We start from the raw sequence: 27,221 nt of genomic DNA, 5'->3' as shown, positions 1-27,221 counted from the left end.
GCGCTGATTGATTACTCAGGAACCCACCAACCCTATCCTGAGGGGGCACCCACGCAAGGCATCGGTGCTTGTGTTATCAAGGCCAAAGCACCGGCAGAAAGCCTTTTTTTAGAGAACCAGAAACACGTGATTAAGTGTCCCCTGCAACTCGACCCCACATGGAAGGGAGTGCAGTATGGTTTAGGGTTTTAGCCGCACAGGACGTGCGTTTTGTTACGTGGGAGCCCCTCCCGTAGGTCATCACTTCACCCCCCGCTGGTGGGACCCACTTCTCAGCTCGGCCATATAAACTAGTGATGCTCACCGCAGGTAAGCAGTGTGGGATTAAAGATTCTCACTGTGCCACTCACTGAGGGTAGAGTGGATGGAAATGGGCTGCCCTGCCCTGCCAACGCATTGGACTCAGCTCCGGCCTCCGGGCTGTCCAGGAGGCTTGCTTGCATTTAGTATTTGGGCCAGAGCTTACCCAAGTAAATGTCTGATGGATGAAAGGTTCATTCAGATCACAAAAAAATCCAACCTCTTTTCTCTGAACAGCCAAAAAAATCACACTGGAACACAGAACAGTTTTGCATTTAGACAAACCGAATTTATTAGAACTCAACCCTTGCAGCTTCTCCTCACTTCCTGTTGCTTGTGACAAAACATACATAGACTGAAATCCCTCGCATTAACTAGAACCATAGAGGGAACGGGAACTTATATATGTACAGAAGAGAACCATAGAGGTGCTAGCCCTACTGGTCATCCAGCCTCCAGACCTCATGGAGGAGCCTGTACCTCGATGTGCTCGAGTTGCTGATCCGCTTCAGCTTTGCAAGCGGGTTCGACAACGTGTTGGAGATGAAAGTCAGTGGAGAGCTCAGTTCATCCAGCTCGTCGTCGCTCGTGTTGGACTTGCGAAGGATGGCGGAACCGCTCTTCCTGGGATCGCCGATGACGCTTAGAATTGCTCCAGATGCCGGAGGACTATACAAGATTGGTGATGCACCACATGGGATCGAGTGTATGCCCTTGTTGCACTCCAGGTGGTCCTAGCAACAAGGAAGATTGAATGAGTATGTCAGATGGTCAGATATTTTCCATAAACTGAACTGAAACAACCAAAATTTGGCTCAGACTGCATATTGCTATACAGACTTCCAATGTCTGTTCTTTAACTACTGGTAGTTTCCTTCTTGTCAAACTAGCAACCTAACGAACCAATACTCCACTAAATGAGTACAAATTTATAAATATTAAGTTTATTTTAGTATCACATAAAAACTATTTTGGTTCCCTTGAAAAAGTAGAAGTAACAAAAGAATGCAGCTCTTGTGTTTCAGTCATACTGACTTTAAAATTGTAGGTGTATTAGGAAAACGTGATAAGTAAATATGCAGTTAAAATTTTTCAAAGTAATCATTGTGTCTTATAAAGGGAACATGATGGGTTTTATACCCTTAACTGCAAGCAAATTATGCTCTTAACCTTTGGGGATGTTTAATGCATCTGAAAGTTAAATGAACTAACCTCCAATTCTAGTGCTTCAAGTAAAGAGTTTTGAATTGGATCTGGGCAAAATTCATCTGGTACAAAGCCCACAAGGATATTCTTGATGATTGATGAACTGAAGGTAGGACAAAGCTGTGAAACATGATATGGTACAGTTAGGAACTATAAAAAAGCTCAAAACTGACAAGAAAAAAGGTTGAAATAGTTCATATCAGTAATGAGCAGTTAAATAATCGTAACAGTTTTAAAAAGATAGGCGTGCATGCCTCTTTTCTAGTACTGGTATCCATGAGCACATCCTTGGGGAGCATCAAGAGATCACTCAATGCATTCAGGAGATAGAATGGCTTTCGGGATTCAGCAAAGCCATTTTCACCATCTGCATTCTCAACTTCCGGATAGTCATCCATATCCATACCAAACAAGTCAGTAAGACTTCTGGACCAGCTGCCAATCTGGAAGAAAGATACATGTCATTGGACTGATAGCAAGGAAGATCCATCAATCTATGTCATGTGACCTCAACAGTAAGCATAACTATGACTTACAGCATTTTTCAGTTGGACCCCAGCACCGAAGCTAAATTTCCCAGATGGTATTGGAAGAACCTTGGGATCAGTTATCGGGTCAGACATGGGGTCTGTTGGAATTTCATCATCTGATTCACGTAATATAGCATTGAACATTGCTACATCCAATCTAGCTATGCATTGCTCCATAACCTGTTGAAGGGAGATAATGTTTGGAGTTACTACAAGTAAAGGATTTTATACATACTCCATAATATTTTTCATTCTCAGTGCTGCAAGCTTGAATGAAGATGCAGTTGCATTGAGCAATTCTAAAATGGACAGGCACATCAAGATGAATTTAAGGATCAAAATGCCTTATTCTATGTGATAACATAGATATCATGATGCTTACATTGAATCACATTGGACTAAAAAAAGAAATGTGGTTTTATGGCATAATGCTGATCTACAATTTACTTCTACCTCTAGTAGGAAAGATCACAGAAAAAGATTTGTAATATCTTCAATAGACCTTCCACAGTAATCTAACCAACAAAATTGTTTTTGGTAAGAGAGAAGCATTAACAGTATCTTTTCATGCAAGAAATACCAAATGTGTAATAAAATATTTCTAAACCTACTTTCTTAAAATAGGAGCACGCTCCAGATATTGCTCAATCAGATGAAGCTCACCAATTTGGCCAACATAGGTAGGCATCCACACTCATGTCCAGCTGCCCTTACTGGGCAAAGCCTTTCTGACGCCTCTTTGAAAGCCTTTTTCCATATGTCCATGGATATGGTTGCTTGTTGCTGGTCTCCCACAACAGTAATCCTTCCATAGCTTCTCTTTGCATTCGAACTAGTTTTCAAGTCACTGGTTATATAAGCAGATTGCATATGTGGTGTGAATGTCTGCAAATTAAGGTTCATGTTGCATCAGGTTTAACAAATTCCCAGAAATAAAGGGACATGCAACGAAGGATACAAGAAACAAACCTGCCACCAAAGGGTTTCAACAATTCGTGAAAATATCCATGATTCAATCTTCTTTATTGCAGCTATAAATGTGTCAACATCTTCCCAGTTATCAAACTCAGGGGAAATTAGTTTTCCTTTCTTCCTATTAAGTGACTCCCACATTGATGCAGAATTTTTCCTATATGCCGGTTTGGAACTATAACTAGCAGAATTGATGCCATTTATAGTACCCGATTGCTTAGAAGTTTCAGTAACAATTCCCCGCAATACTACACAGTTTGATAACCAGAAACTCAACCTGATAAGAGAAAACTCATGTCAGTCTACAGATAAATCAATACTCCATGATGCTTAAAATTACATCCCTGCTGTTAGGTAACAATACATTCAAGATAATGGCAAAAGAAAAGTCAATAGCATAAAGTATAAACATTTGTTGATTCATTGCCAATTGTTCTACCATAAAAAAAAGTTATAATTCCTTGGAACAGTGAAGAGTAAATCTCATGCACCTTGCGATATCATATCCGCAAGATTTTGCAACCAAAACCAGCCCAGAGGTAGCACTCCTTGCTGCACTTCCCATCTTGTCTCTTGAAAAGTTTTTTAGTGCATGCACGAAATGCCTGGAGAGCCTTCGTGCTGGTGTATGGACCTTGTTCACTGAGCTACCATGTTCTGCAATTATTGAATAAAGGCCTATCTCAGCAGCAGCGACTTCTCGTAGCTCTGCTTCAAGCAACTCAACCTTAAGTTCGAGTTCTCGAACTTTGCTGTCATTTCGATTATTTGAAATGCGTATTGGCTCCTGGACTTGCAATCCATCATCAGCACTGGTCGTATTCTCATGAGCAATCGCAACATCCTGGGAATCAAATTCCTTCACTTCCTCCTTTTGCACATCAACTTTCTTATTTATGACACTTCCATTAACATCTGGAACTCTCATACTGAACCTCATATTCCTTGCTCTATCAGTAGTTAAAGTGCTATATGTTCTATCCCCAAAGTGTCTTTGGTTGGATTCAGTCATACCATATGCAAATGACATTTTACGACCACTTCTGAATGCATTATGTGGTGGAAGAGACGGAGTTTGCTCTCTGGGCAAATCTGATGAGAGAGACAGATTCCCTGGATGGCCATTTGTCTTTCGGACTTGAATTGGGTACTTTTCGACTTCTTCACTCCTGGTTTTCGTACTGGATGATGCCATTTCACGCTGAGAATCAAATGTTGAGCTGGTGCCTTCATTAACAGCCAAGCTGATATCCTTCCCCTAGCAAGTTCGAAATAGACTCAGATATGGAAATTGGAGACGGTGTCAAGAATGGTGATGTGATGGGATACGACAAACACAATAACAGAATTACACTGTTTCTACTTTTATTGACACTTGCAAGCATGAAATTCCTACTTTATCAACAGATATCATGTAATTACTTAACAAGATAAGAAAACATGGAAATAAAAATGGAAAATGAATACATGAAGTATGGACTGTTCTATCAACCATAGTGACAGCTAAGGCTCACCTTGAGACGAACAATATGGAAGTTCAAAGAATGAATACAGGATGGCACTATTTTGGTAATGTAATAGAAACAGCATAGTACTAACCTCTTGCCCAGTGTTACAATTACAATTCATACTTTTTTAGAAAAGAATGTCTATTCACTATAATTTGGAAAAGCAACTTTTATTTAAAGTGAGATAGACATGCACAACAGTGAATTACACATCTAAAATAGAATTCTTCTTTTACCTTGAGAGATTCCTGAGATCTATTGCTACCTGTAGGAACAGTTCCACCCGAGCGGTATGGGTACGGAGCTTCCTCTTCATCATCATCAGTGAAGGAAGCAAACTCAGTATCTTCAGTGTACTCCTCACTCATCGTTGCCGAGGCGAATTCCTTTGAATCTTTCTCAATTGATGCCTCTTTTGATAATGCATCTCGTGAGGAAACACTTGAGTTATCCCCATCCAATGGTTGGATTCGAAGGTAAACCATGGGCTGGGCATTGCTTTTGAAGCTCCTCTTGGAATTGAGAGGTACAGGGACACTCGAGTCCTCATGAAACATTGCATGCTCTGCCAAGTCTAATGTTGCAGTCCCCAAATGTTGACCCTTCAGCTTATCCCTCCTTGGCTCATACAAGTTCAGCTCAAGCAGGTTCTTCTGCCACTTTCCACTCTTGGATGACCCCTCCTTCTGGAAAACAGCCTGTAAGCTTATGAACTCATTGAATTCAATCTTCCCAGATGCAGAACCAGACCCAATTGAAGGAGCAACAGTGCTTGTCTTCCCTGAATTGCGCTCGCCATTTTCCCAGAACAGGACCACGGAGCGCAAAGACTTCAGGGACTCCGAAGGGGGCCAAGGGCTGATTTCTTGGATGAGGATGTTGAAATCCACATGGAAGGCAGAATCCTTCCTCGTCTTGGTTCGGAGACCTAGCACCATTACTGCAGGACTGGATACAGACTGATCTTATTCAGTGGCTCCCCACAGTTTGCGTGGGGAATGAAGGAATCCTGTTCCTCTGTTTGATTCACTCTGACTTATGTAACAAATCAATCAATAGCACGGAGTACATTTGAAGCAAAGTTCCTGCATTCAGTAAGGCAGTGATTACGTTATTACTAACTAAAGGAGAAAAGCAGGTAGCATAACAACGAATTAAGACCATGTGCGAAGAACCCTACAAGAAGCTAAACAGAAGTCCAGGTGAAAGAAAAAAACACCTGTCAACATTAAAGTCTCACCAAAAGCAAATTTATTTCAATCATGAAGGATGGGAGAAGAATTTAAGTCAATCATTACATTTTACATGAATGCAACTCATTGCATCACATCGCTGCCATAAAGCTGAAGATTGAATCAAAGTAAATGATACAACACAATTTCCTTTTTTTTTTACAAAAAACTTTGTGAAATAGCACAAGAGGATCAGAACGGGGCTGAAAATGCATTTACAGTAGTGGTGTTTAAACCCTAGCAAGGGGCATTAGCAGATGGATATAATAATTTGGAATCGACTAAAACAAGTGAAAAATAAAGGGGAACTGAGGAAATGTAGGGACAGGGAGAGATCTGGGAGTAAAAGTTGGCTTTGACCAGACTGCAAGTCTGCACTAACCCATGGAACATCCAATTCCAAAACATGGCAAGCACCAGCACAGTAGCAGAGGAAAAGAAAACAGATACCAGCAACTTGGATTAATCCGAACGCAGCCGGTCTGCAAGAGCAAACCCCCAAAAAGTGAGGCATCAAAGAAACAGAGCCGCTGGAGAGAAATGAGGCTTTGTGGGTGAAAAAGGCCGGAACTTTACCGACACCCAAAATGCAATGTAAAGCAAAACTGCCACGCAACAACCCAAGAGGACTCAGTACGAGAGCTATCAATGCCGATTGAATGCTAAATCAGCTGAAGCAAGTTAGGACAACCAAAATGCAGTACCAAAAAAAAACCAAGAAAATGGGAGGAAAGGGAGAGGACTGAGTACAGGGCCCAAACCAATCCATCACATTAAGTCACTCAGTACTCTGAAAAACAAAAACATCTTCTTCTTCAAATCGTTGCACTAATGAGGAAGCGCAGAGACGGAGGCATGAATCGAATCGAGGTCAAATGCGGGGAGAAGAAAAATTAAAGGACATGAAAGGGGCCTCGGGCAAACCTAAGTAAACGCGTCAAGAACATTAGTTGCTGCAGGACCTGAATCTAGCAGGGGCAGGCTAATCCAGACGCAATGCGACGAACTGGGAAAGATTGACGGGAAGGAAGCATCGGCCGGAGACGACCGCTCGAGTTGGGAATGATTGGGTTGGTGGGCGAGTGCGTTCGTGGACGCGCAGTCTGGGGTGTCGGTGGGTGGGGAGAACAAGGCGCTGGATACAAGAAGCCGGCCGGCCTCCTCAGCCTCGAGGAGGAGGAGGAGGAGAGATCGTGACCCGAAGCAAAGCGGATTAAACTATTCGGGAGGAGGGGAGAGGAACGGAGGAAAGAATCTGAGCGAGTTTTCTTTAACCGAAATCTAGGCGGAGAGCGCGTGGATTTTGGAGTTGATTTGGAGCCTGGAGTTCTGGAGCAGCAGCGGAAGAAGTCACTCCTTCATTACTTGGCCAATTATTACTTGTATAAAAAAGGTCTTGGCTTTTTCTTCCTTTTCATGGGTCGTTTGGTTCCCTTTACTTATTTTTAGCACATATCACATCGAATATTTAGAGTATTAAACATAGATTATTTACAAAATCCATTATATAAGTGAAGACTAAACGGCGAGAAGAATCTATTAAACCTAATTAATCCATCGTTAGCAAATGTTTACTATAGCAACACATGGTCAAATCATGGACTAATTAGGTTTAATAGATTCGTCTCGCCGTTTAGCCTCCACTTATATAATGAGTTTTGTAAATAGTCTACGTTTAATACTCCTAATTAGTATCTAAACATTCGGTGTGACGGGTGCTAAAAATAAATCAGAGGAACCAAATCAGACTTCAGTAAAGGGGTACTGGTTTTACGGCAAAGTTTGCTCTCATAGCGCATTTAGGACGCATGGGTAGATATCATTTAAATTTCTTTATCTTTTTACGTTTTTCTAATCGTAGACTGGATGAAACAACACGTTATGCTACAATGATCTACCCATTTAGGCCTCGTTCGTTTTCACCGGATTGGTCCGGAATGAGGTCCATTCCGGGTGGTTTGAAGTGGCCCGATTTGAAACCAGACTTGCATTGAAAGTGTTGTTCGTTTTAGTCCCGGAACGAAAACCGGCCTGGATTGGAATCCTTCTACATTAGATGGCTCGGATTGAAACCATACCTCCTCACCCCTGGAATGAATCCTAACCGGATTGAGTGACACGGGTGGAATCACTCGAACCGGACCTGGAAGTAATTCTGGCTGGAATCCAATCCTGGTGCTGGAAGTAATCCTAGCTGGAATCCAATCCTGGTGAAACGAACGAGGCTTTAAGTTTTGTTATGCGGGGTTTGGTTTTTACGTGTGCTAGAGGATGCAGGGCGTGTTTGACAGCCCGAACGGTCATGCCACACATGTTGCTCGTCACAGCTATGGCGCTGATTTTCGACACCTTATTTGTCATGTGAATTTTCTTTGTTCATTGGTTTTTTTCATGCTGCTCCCACACTCTGCGACTCCTAACCAAGCAACAACCACGATTCTCTGTGGCAGATATAGGTGTAGTGTGCCAAATGATGATCGGGATCCAAATATCCTTATAGTTCAAGCATGCATGGAGCGCTAGGTGGGTCAGGTCATGTCAATGATCAAGTCTAATTAATAAATTTTTCAAATCTAATACTACAAAGTTTATGCATCCAAACATCTTTTCACAGCAAAAGCAATTAGTAGAACCATTGCATTTTCCAAAACTTCAGGGACTGTCATGCCTAAGTCAAAAAAAAATCCATCAAGATTAAAGGGCATTGATTTGTCTCGTGAAACATCATCTCATCATAGTGCACTGTCTACGAGGCCCTGTCAAGATTGGAAGTCAACGCAGGCTCTAGCTGAGACGAGACGTCGATCGTCAGGAACAAAACGATATAGGAATGTCGGGTCACGGACGGCTCGCAGCGAGAAGCACGCCAGGATCGATCGAAAAGCGTCGCTGGCTCTGCCTCTTTGTTGCCGCAAGCAAGCAAGGAATGAGTACGTGTGCAAGCCACGGAGAAACATCATTCAGCCGCGTGCTGCCACGCCACGAGCATCTGATCTCTCTCTCTCTCTCTCTCTCTCTCTCTCTCTGCACAGCACAATACCGGCCCATTCACCTCAAACCAGCAGGCCGGGGTTATTGGGCCTTGCAGGCAGTACTCCTTCCATCGGAATCTAGCCATGGCCCAAAAGTGCTGGCAATTGCTATGATTTCACAACCTTTACAGCATGCACGCGACCTACAACAGATGAACAGCATGCACACTACCTTCCTCAAAAAAAGATAAACTCAGCTCCAAGACAACATTCGGTATGAAAAATGACTGACTGGTCAATGGTCATGTAATCAGCGCATGCACACATTAATTAGTGTTCAATTACAGGTACAGATGAGGGCGTGCTATGAGGTTCGGCTTCAGAGTTGGAACATGCAGGCAAATTAACAAATATATAGATGTTGTATGGCACACCTTCCTTTTAACCGCTATATATCAGCACCAGGTTGCAATATTGCACCGGGCATCGCAGCAAGACATCAGCATCTGGAACACAAGTTGCGTCTATGCAGATAGTAGTTTGCGTTTCACGTCAAATCTGCTCAATTTCTGAGTGAAAATTGTCAAGTGAGGACTGTGACGACATTAAAATCGTCTCCGAATTTCGTTGGTGACGATCACACTGAATGAGGAACCCAGTAGTGATCCGACCGTCCATGTGGCTTCTCTCTTTGCTGTAGGAAGTACAATACTACAGTAGCCAGTAGGGAGGAACATAGGCCCTGTTTGGCATGGCTCGAGCTCTGGGTGGAGCTGCTCCACTTCAGAACTCCAGAAATAAAATAGGGTGATTGGCTAGATGGGTATTCTCAGCTCCAAAAAAATCGATTTCAGTGTCGATTGCCATTGTTGCCCCCAATTCAGGCCCCACTTGTCATCCTCTCCCCCTCCTTTCTTCCTCCTTTCTTTTTCCCTCTGCCTCTCTGCCATTGCCCACTGGTCACTATTGCCACGGTCGCACCTAGCTCCTCCCTCGATCTCCTCCTCACTTCCGGCCGCCGATCGATGGAGAACGAGCTGCCGGCGTCGGGTGCCCACGGCATCAGCCTCAACGACCTCTTCCCCGCGGCTGCTGCCTTGGACCCGCCGTTGCCGCCGTCCCCGCCGCCGACGCCGGTGCCACCGGCCATCGTCTTCCACGCCGCGCCACCATAGGGATCCGTCCACCCCCGCCCCTTCCAGTGGCCTCGCCGCTGCGGCAACTAGCGTGGCTGGGGCCTCTGGTGCCGACTGCGGGTGGTGCGGCCGGCGGCGGGATGGTGCGGCCGGCGGCGGGGGGTGCAGCCGGCAGCAAGGATAGGGCGGCCGACGGCGGGGGCGGCCGGTGGCGGGATGCTGCGGCCAACGGCAGGGCTAGGGCGGCCAGCGGTGGCCAAAACCCGAATGGCACCCTGTTGTCGTGAGAACAGAGTCGACGGAGGGAGGAGAACAGAGTCGACGGAGGGAGGCGCGGGACGGGGTAAGGGGACGGGGAATAGGTCTAGCAGAATAGAACGAAACGTTTTTTTCCATAACCAGTGGCATTAGTGAGTAATTATCCACCAACTCCACGAGGAGGTTCAAAAGAGTGGTTTCTGGAGCAGCAAAAGAGGTGCTACAAAACTCCACCTCCATTTGCACTACAGCTCCATGGAGTTGGCAACTCCATGGAGTTTTGGAGTTGGGGTGTTTGGGTGAATTTTTTGATAGAGTTGCTAGAGTTTAGAAGTGGAACTGTGCCAAGCAGGACCATAGTCTCGTGTTCTCTTCTCTGCTCTCGTGCCTTACGCTATTTTCAGCTAGATGGTATGTACGTTATATTAGAAATTGATGCTGTTGGACTTCCTAGGCCTTGTTTAGCTCACAATTTGGGAGTGGCAAAATTTGCATTTTGCCATAAATGCGCAATTGTAGCATTTCGTTTGTATTTATGAATTATTGTCCAAATATTGACTAATTAGGCTCAAAAGATTCATCTCGCAAAGTACAACAAAATTGTGCAATTAGTTTTTGATTTTGTCTACATTTAGTACTCCATGCATGTACCGTAAGTTTGATGTGATGGGAATCTTCTTTTTGCATAGTGTCAAAGTTGGGTTTGGGGGGAACTAAACATACCCCTAGTAGTGTTCTGCTGCCTAGTATTGTTGGTTACAAGTCAGAACATTTTCAATAATTATTCAGTATCATTCTTTGATTGCTAATGTAAATCTATGGGCTTGAAAACATCTGTATCTTTTTCTTCCCGCAATCGTATTGGTCATGGCGGATTAGCTCTTGTCGTAACCTGTTGGGCTGTCCATTCAGTTCCAAAGCGTTGCTTGTTGCCTGCTAGGAGATACACATTACAACGCCACACACAAAAGGAATGCTGATCGAAGTTTCCAAGTTGGAAGGTAATTTTATTGTTACTTGGTCACCTGCATCTGTTGCAAAGACTATAGAAGAACAAACCTCTTAGTTCACTGTTTCGAAGAGTGATGGTACTGCATTGTCTGAGGAGATTGTTGATGTAAAGCACGTCAAGCCTTGTCCACAAGCATCATCAGCTGCTAGTTTCTGCATCCATGATGAGGTTGAAGCATTCCAAGTTGATGACTGGTGTTCACTCAGAACTAATTAACACACACACACACACATTTAACTCAGCACATTTGGGGAAGGAAGCTCAGTTGAACCAGAAATTACTGAGGCTTCGATATGACTGGGTTTATATGGTGAATCAAAACAAGAATCAAAGGTCCGAACAAATCTCCCTAGGATCTATATCAAATATGTATACCCTGTATCTCAAGTCTTGTTTACTGGACATTCGGTGTTACTACAACGCTAAGGATCACAAGAAAAAAAATCTGAAAAGAGGTCAAGGAAACTTTGATGAGTGGAGTATTATTGCTCCAGATGACAACAGTTTGAATGAGTAAGACGTGCGCCATTGAACTTCTCTCGTGGAGATACCGAAGGAAAAAAAAAACTGTTTATTTGGTGCTGGCCTTTGTCCAGCACATGCATGCATGGAAAATATAGGTTGATTAGGTGGCCACCAAACCTTGGAGTTGGTGGTAGCAGCTGTTTGTTGAGCTTGGGTTTCACAGTCCGATCGACAAGGAGAAGGATGCTCAAACTAGGGATTAGAGAATTAGGGTATGTGGCTGCAAAGACACATAAAGTGACTCCTCAAGCTATTCTCTTATACTACATCATATTTAGTTATTCCAAATCAAATTTGGAACTACACTATGCGAATTAGATATCTTATATGATGTTATGGACGAGTCATTTAGAATGCTTCTGGGTTTTATTTAAACTTAGTGCAAATTCAAATAGACCTGGGGAAATATAGCTCTGAAACATGATTCATGCCGCCGGGGTTGGCAGCCACCTACTACTAGCAACAAATCAAATTGACATCACGATACATGTCATAACCATGTTTTCAGCCAAATCATTCAGGACACAATTAGCGTGCACCAGTCTTACCTACCTCTGGTCCAACCAAAGCCATTGGTCACCAACCATCTGAGTTTGGTTTCCTGCACATATCATTTTTCTTGAACAAATAGCCACCCTTGAACAGGCAACGGGTAAAAAGTTAGTTGCCCGTTTTATTTCATTTTAAAATAAGGTTACTCCAAGACAGTTTTGTTCTGACATTTATATTAATTAATGAGCCATAATGTTATTTGGTTATGTTTCTTTGTTTCCTCTCTGAACCCTCCGGTTGGATAAATTTTCTCTCTCTCAATTCTTGACACTGTGATCGTTAACGACATCATTTGCTTTGGTGGTCTCTAGCTGAATTGGTTAGATGGCCCCAGTAGCACTCCTCAGGTCCTGAGTTCGACTCTCCGTGGGAGCGAATTTTAGGCTGGGGTTAAAAAAAAATCCTCTCGTCTGTCACCATAATCAAAGTACAGGTCAAGGTCCGACTCAGGTTGTAGTTGTGGTTGGTTTGGTGCCTCCTACCTAAGGTAGTTGCAGTGGTCGCTAATCCAGTGGTAGTCTCACAAGAGTTACAAAACCCTATGTAAAGGTGGGGTAGAGGTTCGGAAGTTTTCTCGACCTGAGAAGATTTTTTCTTAGTAAAAAACATGAGGATTGTCTTGCCCCCGCGGTCGAGTTCACTTTGTCGCTTACCTTCCCTACCTTGATATGGTGAGTTTACTCGTCATCCACTTACATGACTTGTTAGTGAGCTAAAAGAAAAAGAACGTGATGTCGTGGGTGTCATCCGCTGCTTGTCTATCATTTAATTATTTTTCCCTCGTTTCCCCCAAAAATTCAAACCCATCTGGTTCTAGCTGAAGCATATTTTTTTCTCCATAATAATAAATAAAAAAGCGAACAAAAAGAGAAACAGAAAGCGCACCGCGGAAAATTCCGTTTGTCCCCACCTCACCAGAAAGGAAAAGGAAGGAAAAGCCCAACAAAACCCCGGACCCGACCCAGCCGAGCCGAGAGACAGCCAGCTGCTGCACCTGCACGCCTGCGACGCCCCCAACGCACGCGACTCGAGCTCTTCTCTCTCGTTGCGGCGGCGGCGGAGATGGCGGCGAACCTGGAGGACGTGCCGTCGCTGGATCTGATGCACGAGCTGCTCCGCCGCATGAAGTGCAGCTCCAAGCCCGACAAGCGCCTCATCCTCATCGGTACGGAACACCCTCCCCCTGTCCCCTACTTCCAATCTCCCTCCTCGCCGGCGCTCGGTGGATCCGTCCCCACGCCGTTCCTGATGCCACCGGGAGGGAAAGCCCGTGGCTTGTCGTCGTACTTGTTCGGGATCCGCGGAAAGTTTTTTTCTTTCCTGCGGAACCTGGGTTCTTTCCTTTTTTTTCCCCTGTTGTGCATGCGTAGCAAAGAAATATTGCTTCCTTTTGCGGTGGATTGATTGGATGGGGGAGTTTTGAACAGACGAAAAAGAGAAATTGTGCGCTGATTGTTAAGTCTGGAAATTCAGGTGCCTGAGGCCTCGTTGTTTGGTGTTGGTGGTTTTTTTTTTCTTCCATATACCTATAATTCTTCAAGAATTAGCGAAAATAGAAAGGGGATATGAGAAGGATGCAACTTTGTGAACACGAGTTAAGATGTAGATCTCGAAAAAAACTGCTACATTCGGATATGTCCTTTTTTAATAAATTTATTTTGCTTTTCATTGGGTGAGTCTGTATTATCCTCCAAGCTTTTATGACACTGTGTGGTGAACTCCCCTATGCAATTATGTTTTGGTGTTTTGTATTATGGAAATGAACAACCTGTGATAGGGTGAGTAAATAGAATGTAAACGATGTTTGTTCTTCGGTGTTCAGCTTTACCTGGTGGCTTTTTTTTCGTTGTAATGCATGGTTCAGTGGTGTCGTATTGTTTTGGTCTCTGTAGCCTTCTTAACATCATGTTTGACTTGATATGTTGTTCTTACTCTGGTAGTCAGGATGAAAGAATGTAGGACTGTATAGTGAGAGATTGAGGGCAGCAATGCTTTTGTGGAGAGCAGTAATAAACACAACATAGTTTAATACATCTTTTGTCTTCTCATTCAGTTCTTGAGTGACAATTTCAACTATTTATTTCTATTGTAAAGTGCTCTTGATTTGGCGAACTTGACAACTCTACGCATCTTGTAGGCCCACCTGGCTCGGGAAAGGGAACTCAGTCTCCCCTTATCAAGGATGAATATTGCCTGTGCCATTTAGCCACTGGTGATATGCTGAGGGCTGCTGTGGCTGCCAAGACTCCTCTAGGGATTAAAGCTAAAGAAGCTATGGACAAGGTAATGTTATCACATCAAAACAACTGGTAAACTACTTACCAGCAGAAAAGGTGCCTTCTGACTCCATTGTCTGATGACTTCCTCTTTTAGGGAGAGCTTGTTTCAGATGACTTGGTTGTGGGGATTATTGATGAAGCCATGAAGAAACCCTCATGCCAGAAAGGTTTTATCCTTGATGGTTTCCCTAGAACTGTCACTCAAGCACAGAAGGTCAGATAATCAATCAATTCCTCAGCTTGAAGAAACATTCTTGTATCTAATCGTTATAACTTATAAAGGCTACCATATTTGATGTAGTATAGTTTGCCCTTCAATGATGTTTAACATACTGTGCAGCTTGACGAGATGTTGGCAAAGCAAGGTGCTAATGTTGACAAGGTTCTGAACTTTGCAATTGATGATGCAATATTGGAAGAACGGATCACTGGTCGTTGGATCCACCCAGCTAGTGGTAGGACTTACCATACAAAATTTGCACCTCCAAAGGCTCTGGGAGTTGATGATGTAAGAACACATTTGGCTGCTTATGTTATGTTTCCATGATCTGTACAGTCTCCCTATTGTTTCTACTTTATACCTGTTTGAGTGTGGACCAGTTCAACTTTCTGCTGCATATACTCTTCAGCTTGCATTCCAATCAGCTATGCTCATGTGGGTAACTACGTCTTGGATTCCAATCAGCTTGCATTCCAATCAGCTATGATTTCCAGTTCGTTAGATAATTTAGAGTAATTATGTCTTGGATTTTTATGGTACAGTTCTGCTTGTGAATGCTAGTATTTCTGCTTAGATGGTGTATTGGTTCATTTGGATAGCGGAGTGTGCCCTCGTATTGTTTTAAATTCATTTGTTATCATATCATTGCTGTATGTGTAGTATGCCTTTTGTGCATCCTGTTTCTCAAGGTTTGATGTTTTCATCACTGATATGACCATAGATGAATTCAGCATATATAGATATGTTAGAAAAAAAATAGAAGCTGCACTATCTGGAATACTCTGCTTTCTGTTGTATCCAACTCTTTATTGCTAAGAGTTTGTATAATTTGCCCACAAAATATTTTTGCACTTGTGATTTTGAATTATATTGATACCGATTTTTTTTTTCCGGTATGCATTATGCTGAGTAGTTGTACACTGATTGCCTTTTCTCTTTTCACTCAGGTCACTGGAGAGCCATTGATTCAAAGGAGAGATGACACAGCTGAGGTCTTGAAGTCAAGGCTTGAAGCCTTCCACAGACAAACCGAACCTGTATGTTATTCCTTAAATGAACGATGCCCCTGTATATTCTTCCGGGAAAAATTTCTATCTACTACAGCTAATATGTATTTCTTAAGTTATGCTACTTGTTTCCTTATAAATATTCTTTTTATTGTCTAAGTGTACCAATATCCTATTTCTTAATTGACATTTGTCTGCTTTAATGTATTTTGTATAGTTAACTATGCTACAGTTCTGCATAAAGTCCTTCAGTGATTTGGTGGGACTGGCCTTTATTTTGTCGGAATCGTCCTTTAACTTTGATGCTCCACGCATGTATTTATAGTCATCCTCATGGACCTTCTGTGTTTTCCACCTTTTATTCGTAGTTTTGAATTATGCCATGTGGGTTTGTTGTTTATTCTCTTCAATCAATTAAGAAAGTAGAGTTATAAAGAAATTGAGCATGATGTTTAACTATCGATCTTATTCCTAATATGGGAGCAATTGGCCTCATCCAGGTGATTGACTACTACTCCAAGAAGGGCTTAGTGGCGAATCTGCACGCCGAGAAACCACCAAAGGAAGTGACTGTTGAGGTGCAGAAAGCCCTCTCATGATGAAGCTTAAGCATGAATTGTACCAAAATCCCTTGTTTGGGTTCCGTCAAAATTTATGCTGACACTGACATCCTGCGGTTTTCGTTTTCAATTTTCCATTTGTGCGGGCGCACCATTTTATCACAGCTTTGACAAGCTCGGGAACTGTCTGAATAATTTCTGTTTCGAATGAGGCAAGCTGTTCTTTTGGTACTAATACTAAGATGATTACAGCAATTCATACTTGGCAAAATTTTCTTCGCTGCCTTCTTCCAGTTTGTACATCAATGCTTATGTTCTTGCTCTAGTGCGTGGTTTTGAAGTTGTACGATTACCTTGCGAATGATATGTGAACTTGAATAGTTTAGTCTTTTTTGCATTATGGATTTATGGGGTAGCTTGTATTCTTAACTTTCTACACTAGTGTAGTAGTGTGCTTGCATCCATGCTTAGTCAATGCCTATATGACATGCAAATGCTGTTTTTTTTCTAAATAAAAGTTCGCTCAGCAATTTCACGACTTGATTTGGCGGACCTGGGAGCCAAGAGGAACAATTCAAGCGCAATCTGGATTTGATAACCTTGAGGAGAAACAAAAGAAACTCGGCACAATGCTTGGAGCTGTAGGTGGTTACTGGTTAGCCATCCTCTCAGACAGGTTAAAACAAGAGATGAGGCGCTATCCTAAACAAGCTTGCTATTGGTTGCATGGAAGTCCTGTTGCCATGACAACCCGTTTTGAACAAAAATACTGTATCCGTACCAATTCCATAGATATTTCATTGAATATGTAGTTCTCGTTTCATTTTTCACAGCTCTCAACACAATTTTTTTTTGCAGTGTGAACATGAAAAGCAATGCAATTAAATATGAACGAATGGCATTGGATATAGAAGTTTTCCTTTCCTTTTTTTTTTGAAAAAATGATCCTCTGATCCAACTAGTTTATAGACTACGATGGAGACGGAAAAAATAAGTCACATCACTCATCAAGCTCTCTACTGTGCGCCAAAATCTACATCATAAATTTAAACTTTACGAAATCAGAAACTTTGTTAGATTTTTTTTAAGAATATTTCTGAATCAAGACATTTGTATAGAAGAAAGATGGGAACCATGCATAGTAACAAGAAATACGAGATCGGAACCTTGCTTTTTAAGATATATCTTGCCAATGCTGTAGGAAGCCAATTCAACGAAAATGATTTAAAACATATTGGTAATGGGGTTAGATGATAAATAGATAAAATTTAGAACAAAGTATGCCTAATACATCCTCCCAGATTTGTCTTTTTTACTTATTCATCCATTTCGCAGTAAAGTACACCTTGCAACATAGCTAACCAAATAGTGTTTTACTACCAAATATTCCCTCCATCCCACCAAATTATAAGTCATTCCAAGAATCTTGGAGAGTCAAAGCATCTCAACTTTGACCAAATTTATATGATAATATAATAACATTTATGATGTTAACTAAGTATCATTAGGTTCTTCATCAATTATATGAAAATTTTCATAGTATACCTATTTGATGTCATAAATCTTTATAATTTTCTCTATAATTTTGGTCAAACTTGAGATGCTTTGACTCTCCAAGATTCTTGGAATAACTTATAATTTGAAATGGAGGGAGTAGTAAGGTACACCTTAGTAATCCACCTTGACCTTTCTATCCAACTCAGTGAATTCTTCAAAATATGCCTTGAAATGCTCATATGAGTGGCTAATATCATCAACGGCACACATTTCTCTGATGCTGTGCATGGATAGCTGTGGTGCCCCGATGTCAACAGTACGAATACCAACACCACTGGCAAGTATTGGGCCAATTGTTGAACCACAACCCATGTCATTTCGAACAACAAAATCCTGCAAAAGATGATCAATGAATAAGATTCTACCTTGCATTACATAAGTTTTGATTTTCCATATTTATTACGTTAAGGAATGCCTGCTACTACCAATACTAGCTAAAAAATAAAAAAAAATAGGTAAAAGAAACACTGAAACTTGAAGCATTGTTTGATACCACATTTGCAAAGACAATGTTGTGAAATAAAATTTTAGATATATTATAAAACAAAACCATTCAGTAGTCAACGTTCCTAGTTCCAACAGGATACTAATTCTCATGGGAGCGAAGCATACAAATACAAATAAACAATAATAAGAAGCAATGTTTTAAAACCTAGTACATGGGATCTGCTTAAGATTAACATCAAGGTTACCTTAAAAAGAAAAAAGAATCTTGACCCAAAAAAAATAATAGGAACATGCATTGGAGCTCATTTAAATCTGTGATCACAACTAGCTGATGAGGCTTATCAAATATGTTAGGCCCTGATTGGATAGCAAGTGCTAAAGTTTAGCACTGTGCTAAAGTTTAGCACTGTGCTAAAGTTTAGCACCCTCAAATGAAGTGCTAAAGTTTAGCACTTTGGCTCGTTTGGATACTGTGCTAAAGTTTAGCACCTTTGGTGGGAAATGACTAAATTACCCTCATTTACTCCTCTTAATTCCTCTTCATGGCTACCCCCACCTCCCTGCGTGCCCAAAACTAGCAAGCGCATAGGCGCCACGCCAGTGAGCGAGCCAGGGGGAATCGATGGCGGCCATGGACTTGGAGGACAACGAGGACATTTAGGGGAACACTGCCAGCAGCCCAAGCGCGTCCCCGACGCAGCCCTTCACCTTCCCGCCCCACTCCGTTGGCGCCAGCATCTTCGCCGGGGATGGCCTCCGCCACCACGTGGGCCTCGGCGACGGCGGCTTCCGCAATGCGCCCGCGTCCCCAGCGCCCTTCTTCTCCGCCTACGGCCAATCGACGCCGGCGCCGCCCGCAGCGCGCTCGAGGACCTGCTCATCCCGCTGCCGTCGGATCCATAGGCGTACGACGTCGGCGCTGGCGGAGGCCGTGCTGGAGCACTTCCTCGCGCAGTTCTAGCGGCCCACGCTGCCTGACGAGCACCAGCGGATGGGCGCCACCGTCACCGCCTCCCTCCCCACTCCTCCCTCGCGTCCCCTTTAGATCCGCGCGTAGCCTCCCATGATGACGCGGAGGAGGCGGGTGCCGGGCGGAAGCAGAGGCGGCGGGGGTGCTCAAGGCCTCGCTCCTCCCGTCGGGTGGTGGCGGCGGCGGCGGCCATGGCCGCCCACGCCAGCGGGGCTAGGCGGAGGAGGACGGCGGCGGGTGTTGCGGCGCGGGGGAGAGAGGGGGGCAAGAATGGGAAAAGGTAGAGAGAGGGATCACTTTTAGCAGATTAGGACCCTTTAGCACCCCTTGGGTGTGCTAAAGAAAAGTGGGGTGCTAAACTTTAGCACACCACTTTTAGCACACTTGTTTGGATACCCAAGTGCTAAAAGGGTGCTAAAAGTAGGGTGCTAAAGTTTAGCGCCCCGTATCCAAACAGGGCCTTAGTCGGCCTTGTAACAGATAAAATGGCTTGCTTATTATAATGTAAATTAATATTAGAACTATAAGGAAGCATGTCAGATTATAAAGCATAAGGTTGAGCAATGATTAGTAATTCACAACTATTATATAGGGGGTCCATTTTGCATCAACTAACCTGTACAGGTAGTTGGTGCCTCTCAGCAATTTCTCGGAAAATAAATGCTGTCACAGCATTTGTAGCATAACGTTGATTGGCGTTATGCTTGATCACAAGTCCTCCATGCAATTTTGGTTGGTGATTCTCCTCATGCTTGTCCTGGAAAAATAAATCACAAATGATTCAGAGTTGTATTTCTATCTTTTTGACTGAAAACTGTGGGAAAAAAATCCCCACAAGTAAGATCATTTTATAAATATAGGAAAAACAAAAGAGGAGTAACAAGGACTCCTTTGTTGTATTTCTATCTTGATGCACTTATATATGTAAAATGTTGGATAATTCTTACCATATAATTGGGGTGTAAAGCATGTGCCATGTCGGCAGACACCAGAAAGCTCCTCTGAATAGCTTTCTCTAGCAACTGAAAAGTAAAAACAGTTTTGTTATTATCTATTATCAATTTGGAAAAAAAAAACTGATGTGCGAAACTGCAAATACAGTGGTAGGGTGAAATAAAGAATAACAATTCTGAACAGGGGAACACACATTAGTAAGTACCTTGGAATTTGAAGAGTTAAAAGACCCTGTGATTCTTGATAAAGCATCCAACATGGCAGGGGAACCAGCTCCCTGAGCAGAACTAGACCCCACTTCCTCATGGTCAAATAGAGCTACCATTCGCACACCAGATTCATGATCAAGTGAGTGTTCAGCAGAAGTTGAGTCGATTAGCGCCTGAAATAGTATTGGAGAAATAATTATATGATGATTGTATTACAAAAATTGGCAATAATTAGTAACTGCTATTAAAAAGATGATGCCCTCAGCATGACCTGGAAGTAAATGTAGTGTTAGAATCCATGGAATCATACAAGTACCAAGGTGCAATTAATATTATGAAGAGGTTTGTTATCCAAAGAGAGTATAGTGCTTATAGTAGATAAAGCCTTAAACCATGCTAATTCAATAACACTCAACAGTTACTTTTCTTTAAACAGAAGGGAATCATTGAGTCGAACCAATTACATTAAAAGGTGAGAACTTCCTTTGAAGAAAGAAAAGGAAGGAAAGAAAGGTGATAACTGAGTTGACGTTGAAGCATAGGTTACCATTCATGTTCAACAATATCAAAGGTTACATTCTCCTCCAAAAAGTTACTTTGATACAAGTTTCACTAACTGTTGTTTGCAGTGTTTTTCTCCTTTCATTTTAGATAGGAAACCTCAATTTCCTGCTTTACAAACAAAAGATTTAAAAGATAAACTACCTTAAATTACATAATGCTGTAAGATACATCCGGAATTTCCTATACATAATTACTTCCTCTATTCACAAATATAGGTCCACCTAGTTTTGTGTTAAGTCACACTGTTTCAACTTTGACCATCTATATCTAAATTTTCATACAGATTTATTATGCAAAATACTTTAAAAATATACAACTCTTTTTGTTCAAAATAATATATTTTTATATGGTAAAAGTAATTTTTTTACTTAGGACAAACCTAGATGGACTTATATTTGTGATCAGAAATAAGCCCCCCACCCCCTAGAAAAAAATGAAAATTGCCTGAATCATACCACTGGTGTAAGTAGCTAGCTCTAAACTGAGACTTACATGGAACAATGGAAACACAAAAAGTCACAAGATGTGGTAGCTAAAACAGTAATGAGGTAGCTGTAGGTAAACAGAATAGTAAGGCAAACCTTCAATGAACAAAATGACATGCAAAGGTTGTCAAGCCGTCCTGAAAAAATGAACTCTTTCATGGCACCTGCTACAGCGCTTGGTTGAGTATCACAGAGTTGCAGTTCAAAGTCGCATATTTCATCAGGCTCACAGTTAGCCTCTTTAGCAATCAGCTGCAACAAAAATCACATCAGTGGAACATTCTTCAGAACCCATGGGCTCTTAATGTTTATTTCTTACATGATTTAGTTGAACTGTGAGTCTGCAACACCAAAAAGGAGGATACCTGCAATAGCAATGGATGGTGCTTTGTGTTCTTATTCTCCGATGACTCCTTTGGGCCATTTTCTCCCACTAATTTCTGCATTTCATTCTGCAAATAAAATGATAATGAGTCGGTACTTACCTTCAGCATAAAAAATATGCCCACAATTGATTTGTTGTAAGTAGAATATTCCGGATTAGTTGCAGATGTTATACAGAAGTTTGTCTTTCCAATCAATAAACAACGTAGCCAAGCATTCATATTCACTACTCAATCAGATGATTTAGTGCCTTCCTATGAACTATCCAACAACACAAAACTGATATTGGTAACAAATATGCAGATAATAAGGAGAAAATATCAGATTCTGTCAGTGCATTAAAATCACCTTGATAGACGTCGCCAGCACTGGGACAAGATGATTCTGATTGTTAATTTTGAGACCTTCTGAGGAGATAGTCCTGTACATAATGTATACAGGTGGATAACAATTACTTAGTGCTACTGTGACAGACCACACTTTCAAAATGAAAAGAACCTACATCCTGTAGGATAGGTGGTACCATCTCAAGTGACTGCATTATAATAACAAATAGTAACTCGGATGAGATATTTAGCAACCAGAAAATTCCTGTACCAACCTGTCAAGGTGAATAGCCAAAGTAGGAATCCTCAGGATCGGCTCTTGCACCCGAACAAGCTTATGTGCACAAGAGTCCCCGCCATCCCTCTTCTCCCTTATAATCACCCTACCAGCAACAGTAAGATCGCGGTCGAACCATGTGTACCACAATCCACCACCATATGTTTGAACCCCAACCTCAAGATAACCTCCTTTGGTCACCTGCAAATCAAGAAGTGAGATACTGTCACTAACTGATCAAAATGTGTATCATCAGCTACTACCTAATACACATTACACAGTAACGCACTTTTGTTCCTGAATAATACACAAACTACCAGTTACACAGATACGTGCTATCATATCAAAATTGCAACACAGGGCATTCGGTTCTCTGAAATCAATAAGCTAGAGTTGAGGCCTTATACCTTGGAGACAGGCTTGAGCTTGAGGCAAGGGCTGTCAGTGTGTGCACCAATGATGTGGAACCCATTGCCAGCAACGTATCTGCGAAACATCAACGCATCAGCCAAATAATCCACATGACAAACCACTTAGTAAAGATTATTTTTGTTTTCTTCTAACGACTATAGAAAGTAGTATGAACTTAAGGAACTTTCAAGAACCAGAGGCTGGTAAGAACAAGGAGGACGGCGAGCGGATCTAGCTGACTCACTTGGCGCCGATGGCGAAGGCGACGATGGTGGAGTGGTTGCGGGTGAAGAAGTACTTGCGGCCGGGCTCGAGCCCCGCCCACTCCTCCCGCTCCGAGAGCTGCACGAACCCCGCCGCCTTCAGCCGCCGCTTCGCCTCGTCTGCTCCCGTCGGAAGCAACAGCCGAATGGAGTGTCAGCTCAGATCAATCCGCTAGAGGGGGGGAAAAAGAAGAAGGAAAGGGAAACAGGCGTCGTACCGACGGCGTGGAAGGCGGTGGGCGATGCGTTGAGGAAGTCGACGAGGTCGGAGACCACGGGAGCGACGGCGGCCATCGGCGGCGGCGGCGGGCGAAGAGACGGAAGCGTGGCCGGATGAATTGTTCGATCCGATGGTGTAGTGTTGGAGTGGAGTGTTCGGCCGTGCCTCTGTACCAGTTTAATATTTCGAAGAAAGATTGGTACGGGCACGTCGGGTACAGCTCCGCTCCAAGTTATGCAGCTCTAGCTCCAACTATACCAACTTCAGGAATAAGGTGGATTTGGGAGGCAACTCCAAAATTTTTATAGAACTCCTCAAAATGTACTTTCAAAAAACTAGTTTCATACCTTCTCTTGAAGTTGGGTGGAAATTAACCACCAATACCATTGTTTACACACGTACCGCTTCGAAGGAAAAAAAACCAACGCCTCCCTCGCGATATCCTGTTTCACCGCCGCCCCCTCCCCCTCGCGACGCCTCTGCCTCCGCCGCTGCTGCCATCTCCCCGGCAGTTCCACCTGTCGGCGCCCATGGCCGGGCGCGGCCTGGCCGACGACATGCACCCCCTGGCTGACGCTATGCCTGACCTCGAAGAGGTCGTGGCCGGAGGCCTGGCCAGGTTCAGGTTCTGCATCGCCGCATCCCCTCCCGATACAGCCTCCCTGCCCCACCTCCTCGAGGTTCTGCACCGCCACGTCCCCTCCCGATACAGCCTCCCTGCCCCACCTCCTCGCGCTCCAGCCAGTCGCCCCGTCTCCCGCCACTGACGAGCTCGCGCGCCTCCTCCTCGCGCACCACAACCCCTTCCACCCGGCTGAGTTGCCGCTCCAGCTTATCTCCAGCGGCGGCGACGCTCTCTCGAGGGACCTCCTCGTCCAGCTCCTCCTCCGCCTTCGCGGCGCGTCCAAGCTCGCGCTCTCGCTCCTCCACGCCACGTGCCTCCACCCATCCATGGCCCCGCGTGGGCCCCTACGACACCGTCGTGGATGCCTCGGCCGACGGCGCGGCCTCGCTGGTGTACGTTACCGCGGGTATGACGCGGCAGGCCATTCGAACCTTCAACGACATGGAGGCGTTCGTCGGGAGGGAGCCCGACGCCAGCGAGTTCGCCACACTGCTTGACACACTCTGCAAGTACAAGTACCCCAAGATTCGTGATGATGAAATCTGTAGTTGCATGAGATTATTATTTGATTGATTTGCACTTGCTTCATTGTTGTGTTTGGTCTTTGGAAAAACCTGAAGGTAAACCACTCCTGGTTGCTTCTCTTTAAATATTCTTTGAAGTATTGCAGGACTAGTTCTGAACCATTTCATCAGTCTTTTGCAGGAATAAGTTTGCTTGGGAGGCTCGATTTTACTGAACAGGCAGTGTTGTTAGGAATGCAATCCCACAAATAAAAGTTTCCCTTCCAATTGTGCAACATAATTTTGGTGTTTCCACTTTAGGCGATGTTGCTGGCATGACATGAAGCTTTGTAAGCAATGCAGGATCAAACATGTCCAAACTTTAATGTTGCATTTTTTAATACGTAGACCTTTGATTGTGATACCTGTTTTATTGGAGAGTCGAGGAAGGTACTAGAATTCGCTTTATGGGAGGATGTGCTTTTCAGTCGGACCATTTGCCCGTTCATTCCCTCACGCATATGTGTAGTGGTACAGCAAACTGAGACAGCATATTGGAATGACGGATACTGTTTAGCTGTAGCGACGGGTAGCGTAGCGGTGTGGAAAAAAACTACCCAAGGGCCACAGTGACTGTTCCACTAGTTCCTACAATTCCTGAAGCTGAATTTGCATCCGGTAGCCAAATAGTTACCTAGCTTCCTGTTGGCGCTGAAAATCGGCCGATGACCCTCAGCGTCGACATACGATCCGAAATAATCTGCTTAACTCATGTTCAGGTTATTGCCCTGGTGCGGTTCGCGCGGCGTGCCAGTCAATCTGACCTGTTGATTGACAAGGAAAGAAAGATATTAAATTCTAGGGGTTTCGATCGGCTAAAGTTCCGATGTGTCTTGAAAAGCGTATCAGCGAATCGACCGATTTACTGTGTGAGCAACCGGCCATAGGGCAATCGATCATCACGGAGCGATTGTAAAGAAACTACTAGAGAAATCTAGATAATACTACAAAGCAACACTTGGAATAGATCTGATCGGCTATGTGATAAAAGAAAGTAATAACGAAAAAGTCGACAGTTTAAGAGGATAACTGGTGATAAAAACTAAAACAATAGATAAAAACCTATAGTTGATATCGATAACTAGTGAATAAATCTAAACGAAACGACAACGATGCGCCCGAAGTTAAAGCTTAGATATTACTCGATAAGCAGAACTTATAGAATTGGCCGGAGATCGTGTCAATGCAGCCCTACCAACCCGTACGAACTCGTGAAAAAGAAAGGTTTTGGCGAAGTCGCCGACTTGAAAGTAAGGTACGAGGAAAAAGTTACTGTATTGATTGTGTGATGATTTTTACAAGTCTCACGAGGCAGCTATTTATACCCTATTACAACTAATTTCCTAACTGACTAGGATCTGTCTCTAATTTTAAACGATAACAAACATTTACAAACACAACTCGTATCAAAGTCGGTTACTACCTTCCCACGGGCCAATCTCTCTCTTCAGCTGATCTTCATCCTGGCCCACCTTTGGGCTCATACTAACCAAGTCGCTCTGGCTCCCAATCGGCTAACCTCTACCAACTCCTTTTGCCAGTCGGCTGAAACACTGTAGCCTTAATCGGTCGATTCCCAACTGTAGCTTTAGCTCGCCGCATCGGCCCCCTTTCTCCTCCTTTGACGCCAATTCCAAGCACGTGTCAAAATCCGGCGTCAATACTTCCTATTTTCTTGGAGTTGGTGGAGTGGAGCTACAAAAAGGTGGGATTGGTGGAGTGGAACTATTTTTTTAGTGAAGCAGTCCCAAACAAGCCCTTAGAAGGAGACATGAGTTGAATATTGATTCTCTCGAATTGGTACGTATTTGAAACTTTATTTGGGTTTAAAACAGCTCTACATCAACTTTCATCTATTCCAAATTATAAGTTGCTTTGGATTTTTTATACTATTTACTATACATGTAGATATAATATAGTACATTTATGTACATAGTAAAAATCTATAAACCGATCTCAGTGCACAATTTCATGACGCAGTTACCAAAGCTGAGAACTTGTAACTGTGCCTGTTAGGTTTCATGATGATGAAACTCCTCTCATGTATGATGAAACTTCCTCTCCTCTTTCATCATAATGACTTTGTCATGTCAGTAAAATTGTTGATATGGTATTTTATTTAACGGTTATGAATTTTTTATGAAACCTCCACTGACACTGACCTACCTCTAAAAAGTCAAAATGACTTATGATTTGAATAATTTGAGATGGAGACATTATCCATATGACAAGCACATCTATTTGCTCGAATTAGTTTGAGAGTATTTATATTCCTTTGTCTCATTTCTGTTTGTAATTTGAGATGTGTGTTGTCTTGCTTATTGCTGATGTCTTCGTGCATATAGAGATGTAAAATATTTATAAATTAAACTATATTCCGTAGCCCTCTATTTACAAGGCAGGATGGATGTCGTTCGATTGAGATAGTAGCACTCTCTTATACGAACATGTAGCATCGAATTAAGTGCATTCGTATTTTCGCACTTTATTACGTGGCATTCATCATAGCTTGTAACTTATTTCTTATTTTTTCTGCGAAGCTTGTAATTTATTTCTTGTGATTTTGCTAGAAATACAATATACATGTACGACCTATTTTTACAATTATCACTATTAGTTAGGTTTTTATCGTTTAACATTTCGCCATGAGCACAAATCACATCACAATCAAACTTCAGATACAAACATTTTTTCCAG

General features: G+C 42.9%; 3 protein-coding genes across 6 annotated transcripts; 1 reads left to right on the top strand and 2 right to left on the bottom strand.

Annotated features, from left to right (window-relative positions):
* Window positions 1-497: 497 nt before the first annotated feature.
* LOC117849653 (uncharacterized) lies at window positions 498-7,091 on the bottom strand. 4 transcript variants are annotated; one of them, XM_034731277.2, is made up of 9 exons: window positions 6,673-7,091; window positions 4,753-5,601; window positions 3,500-4,266; window positions 3,006-3,285; window positions 2,700-2,921; window positions 2,043-2,216; window positions 1,761-1,949; window positions 1,513-1,626; window positions 498-1,034 (listed from the first exon to the last, which is right to left on the bottom strand). In XM_034731277.2, exons 2-9 carry the CDS (start codon window positions 5,452-5,454, stop codon window positions 738-740), a joined length of 2,745 nt encoding a protein of 914 aa, XP_034587168.1. In that variant the 5' UTR covers window positions 5,455-5,601; window positions 6,673-7,091; the 3' UTR covers window positions 498-737. The 4 variants fall into 4 exon arrangements, with proteins under 4 accessions (XP_034587168.1, XP_034587171.1, XP_034587169.1 ...); XM_034731280.2 differs by having other exon boundaries at window positions 6,711-7,091; XM_034731278.2 differs by lacking the exon at window positions 6,673-7,091 and adding an exon at window positions 6,131-6,446.
* Window positions 7,092-13,159: 6,068 nt separating this feature from the next.
* On the top strand, window positions 13,160-16,548 carry LOC117848555 (adenylate kinase 4). Its single transcript, XM_034730002.2, has 6 exons — window positions 13,160-13,368; window positions 14,341-14,486; window positions 14,577-14,696; window positions 14,823-14,990; window positions 15,650-15,739; window positions 16,210-16,548. Exons 1-6 carry the CDS (start codon window positions 13,266-13,268, stop codon window positions 16,306-16,308), a joined length of 726 nt encoding a protein of 241 aa, XP_034585893.1. The 5' UTR covers window positions 13,160-13,265; the 3' UTR covers window positions 16,309-16,548.
* A 941-nt stretch (window positions 16,549-17,489) lies between these two features.
* Window positions 17,490-23,495, bottom strand: LOC117848554 (probable aspartyl aminopeptidase). Its single transcript, XM_034730001.2, has 11 exons — window positions 23,335-23,495; window positions 23,098-23,236; window positions 22,850-22,928; window positions 22,441-22,643; window positions 22,188-22,260; window positions 21,821-21,907; window positions 21,552-21,707; window positions 20,403-20,579; window positions 20,191-20,265; window positions 19,860-20,000; window positions 17,490-18,159 (listed from the first exon to the last, which is right to left on the bottom strand). The coding sequence occupies exons 1-11, from the start codon at window positions 23,408-23,410 to the stop codon at window positions 17,938-17,940; spliced, it is 1,428 nt and encodes a 475-aa protein (XP_034585892.1). The 5' UTR covers window positions 23,411-23,495; the 3' UTR covers window positions 17,490-17,937.
* Between the last annotated feature and the right edge of the window lie 3,726 nt (window positions 23,496-27,221).

Source organism: Setaria viridis, chromosome 3 (assembly GCF_005286985.2).
Source record: "Setaria viridis chromosome 3, Setaria_viridis_v4.0, whole genome shotgun sequence".
Taxonomy (NCBI): domain Eukaryota; kingdom Viridiplantae; phylum Streptophyta; class Magnoliopsida; order Poales; family Poaceae; genus Setaria; species Setaria viridis.
The sequence above is the reverse complement of the archived record's forward strand: the minus strand, read 5'-3'. Positions and strand labels throughout refer to the sequence as shown.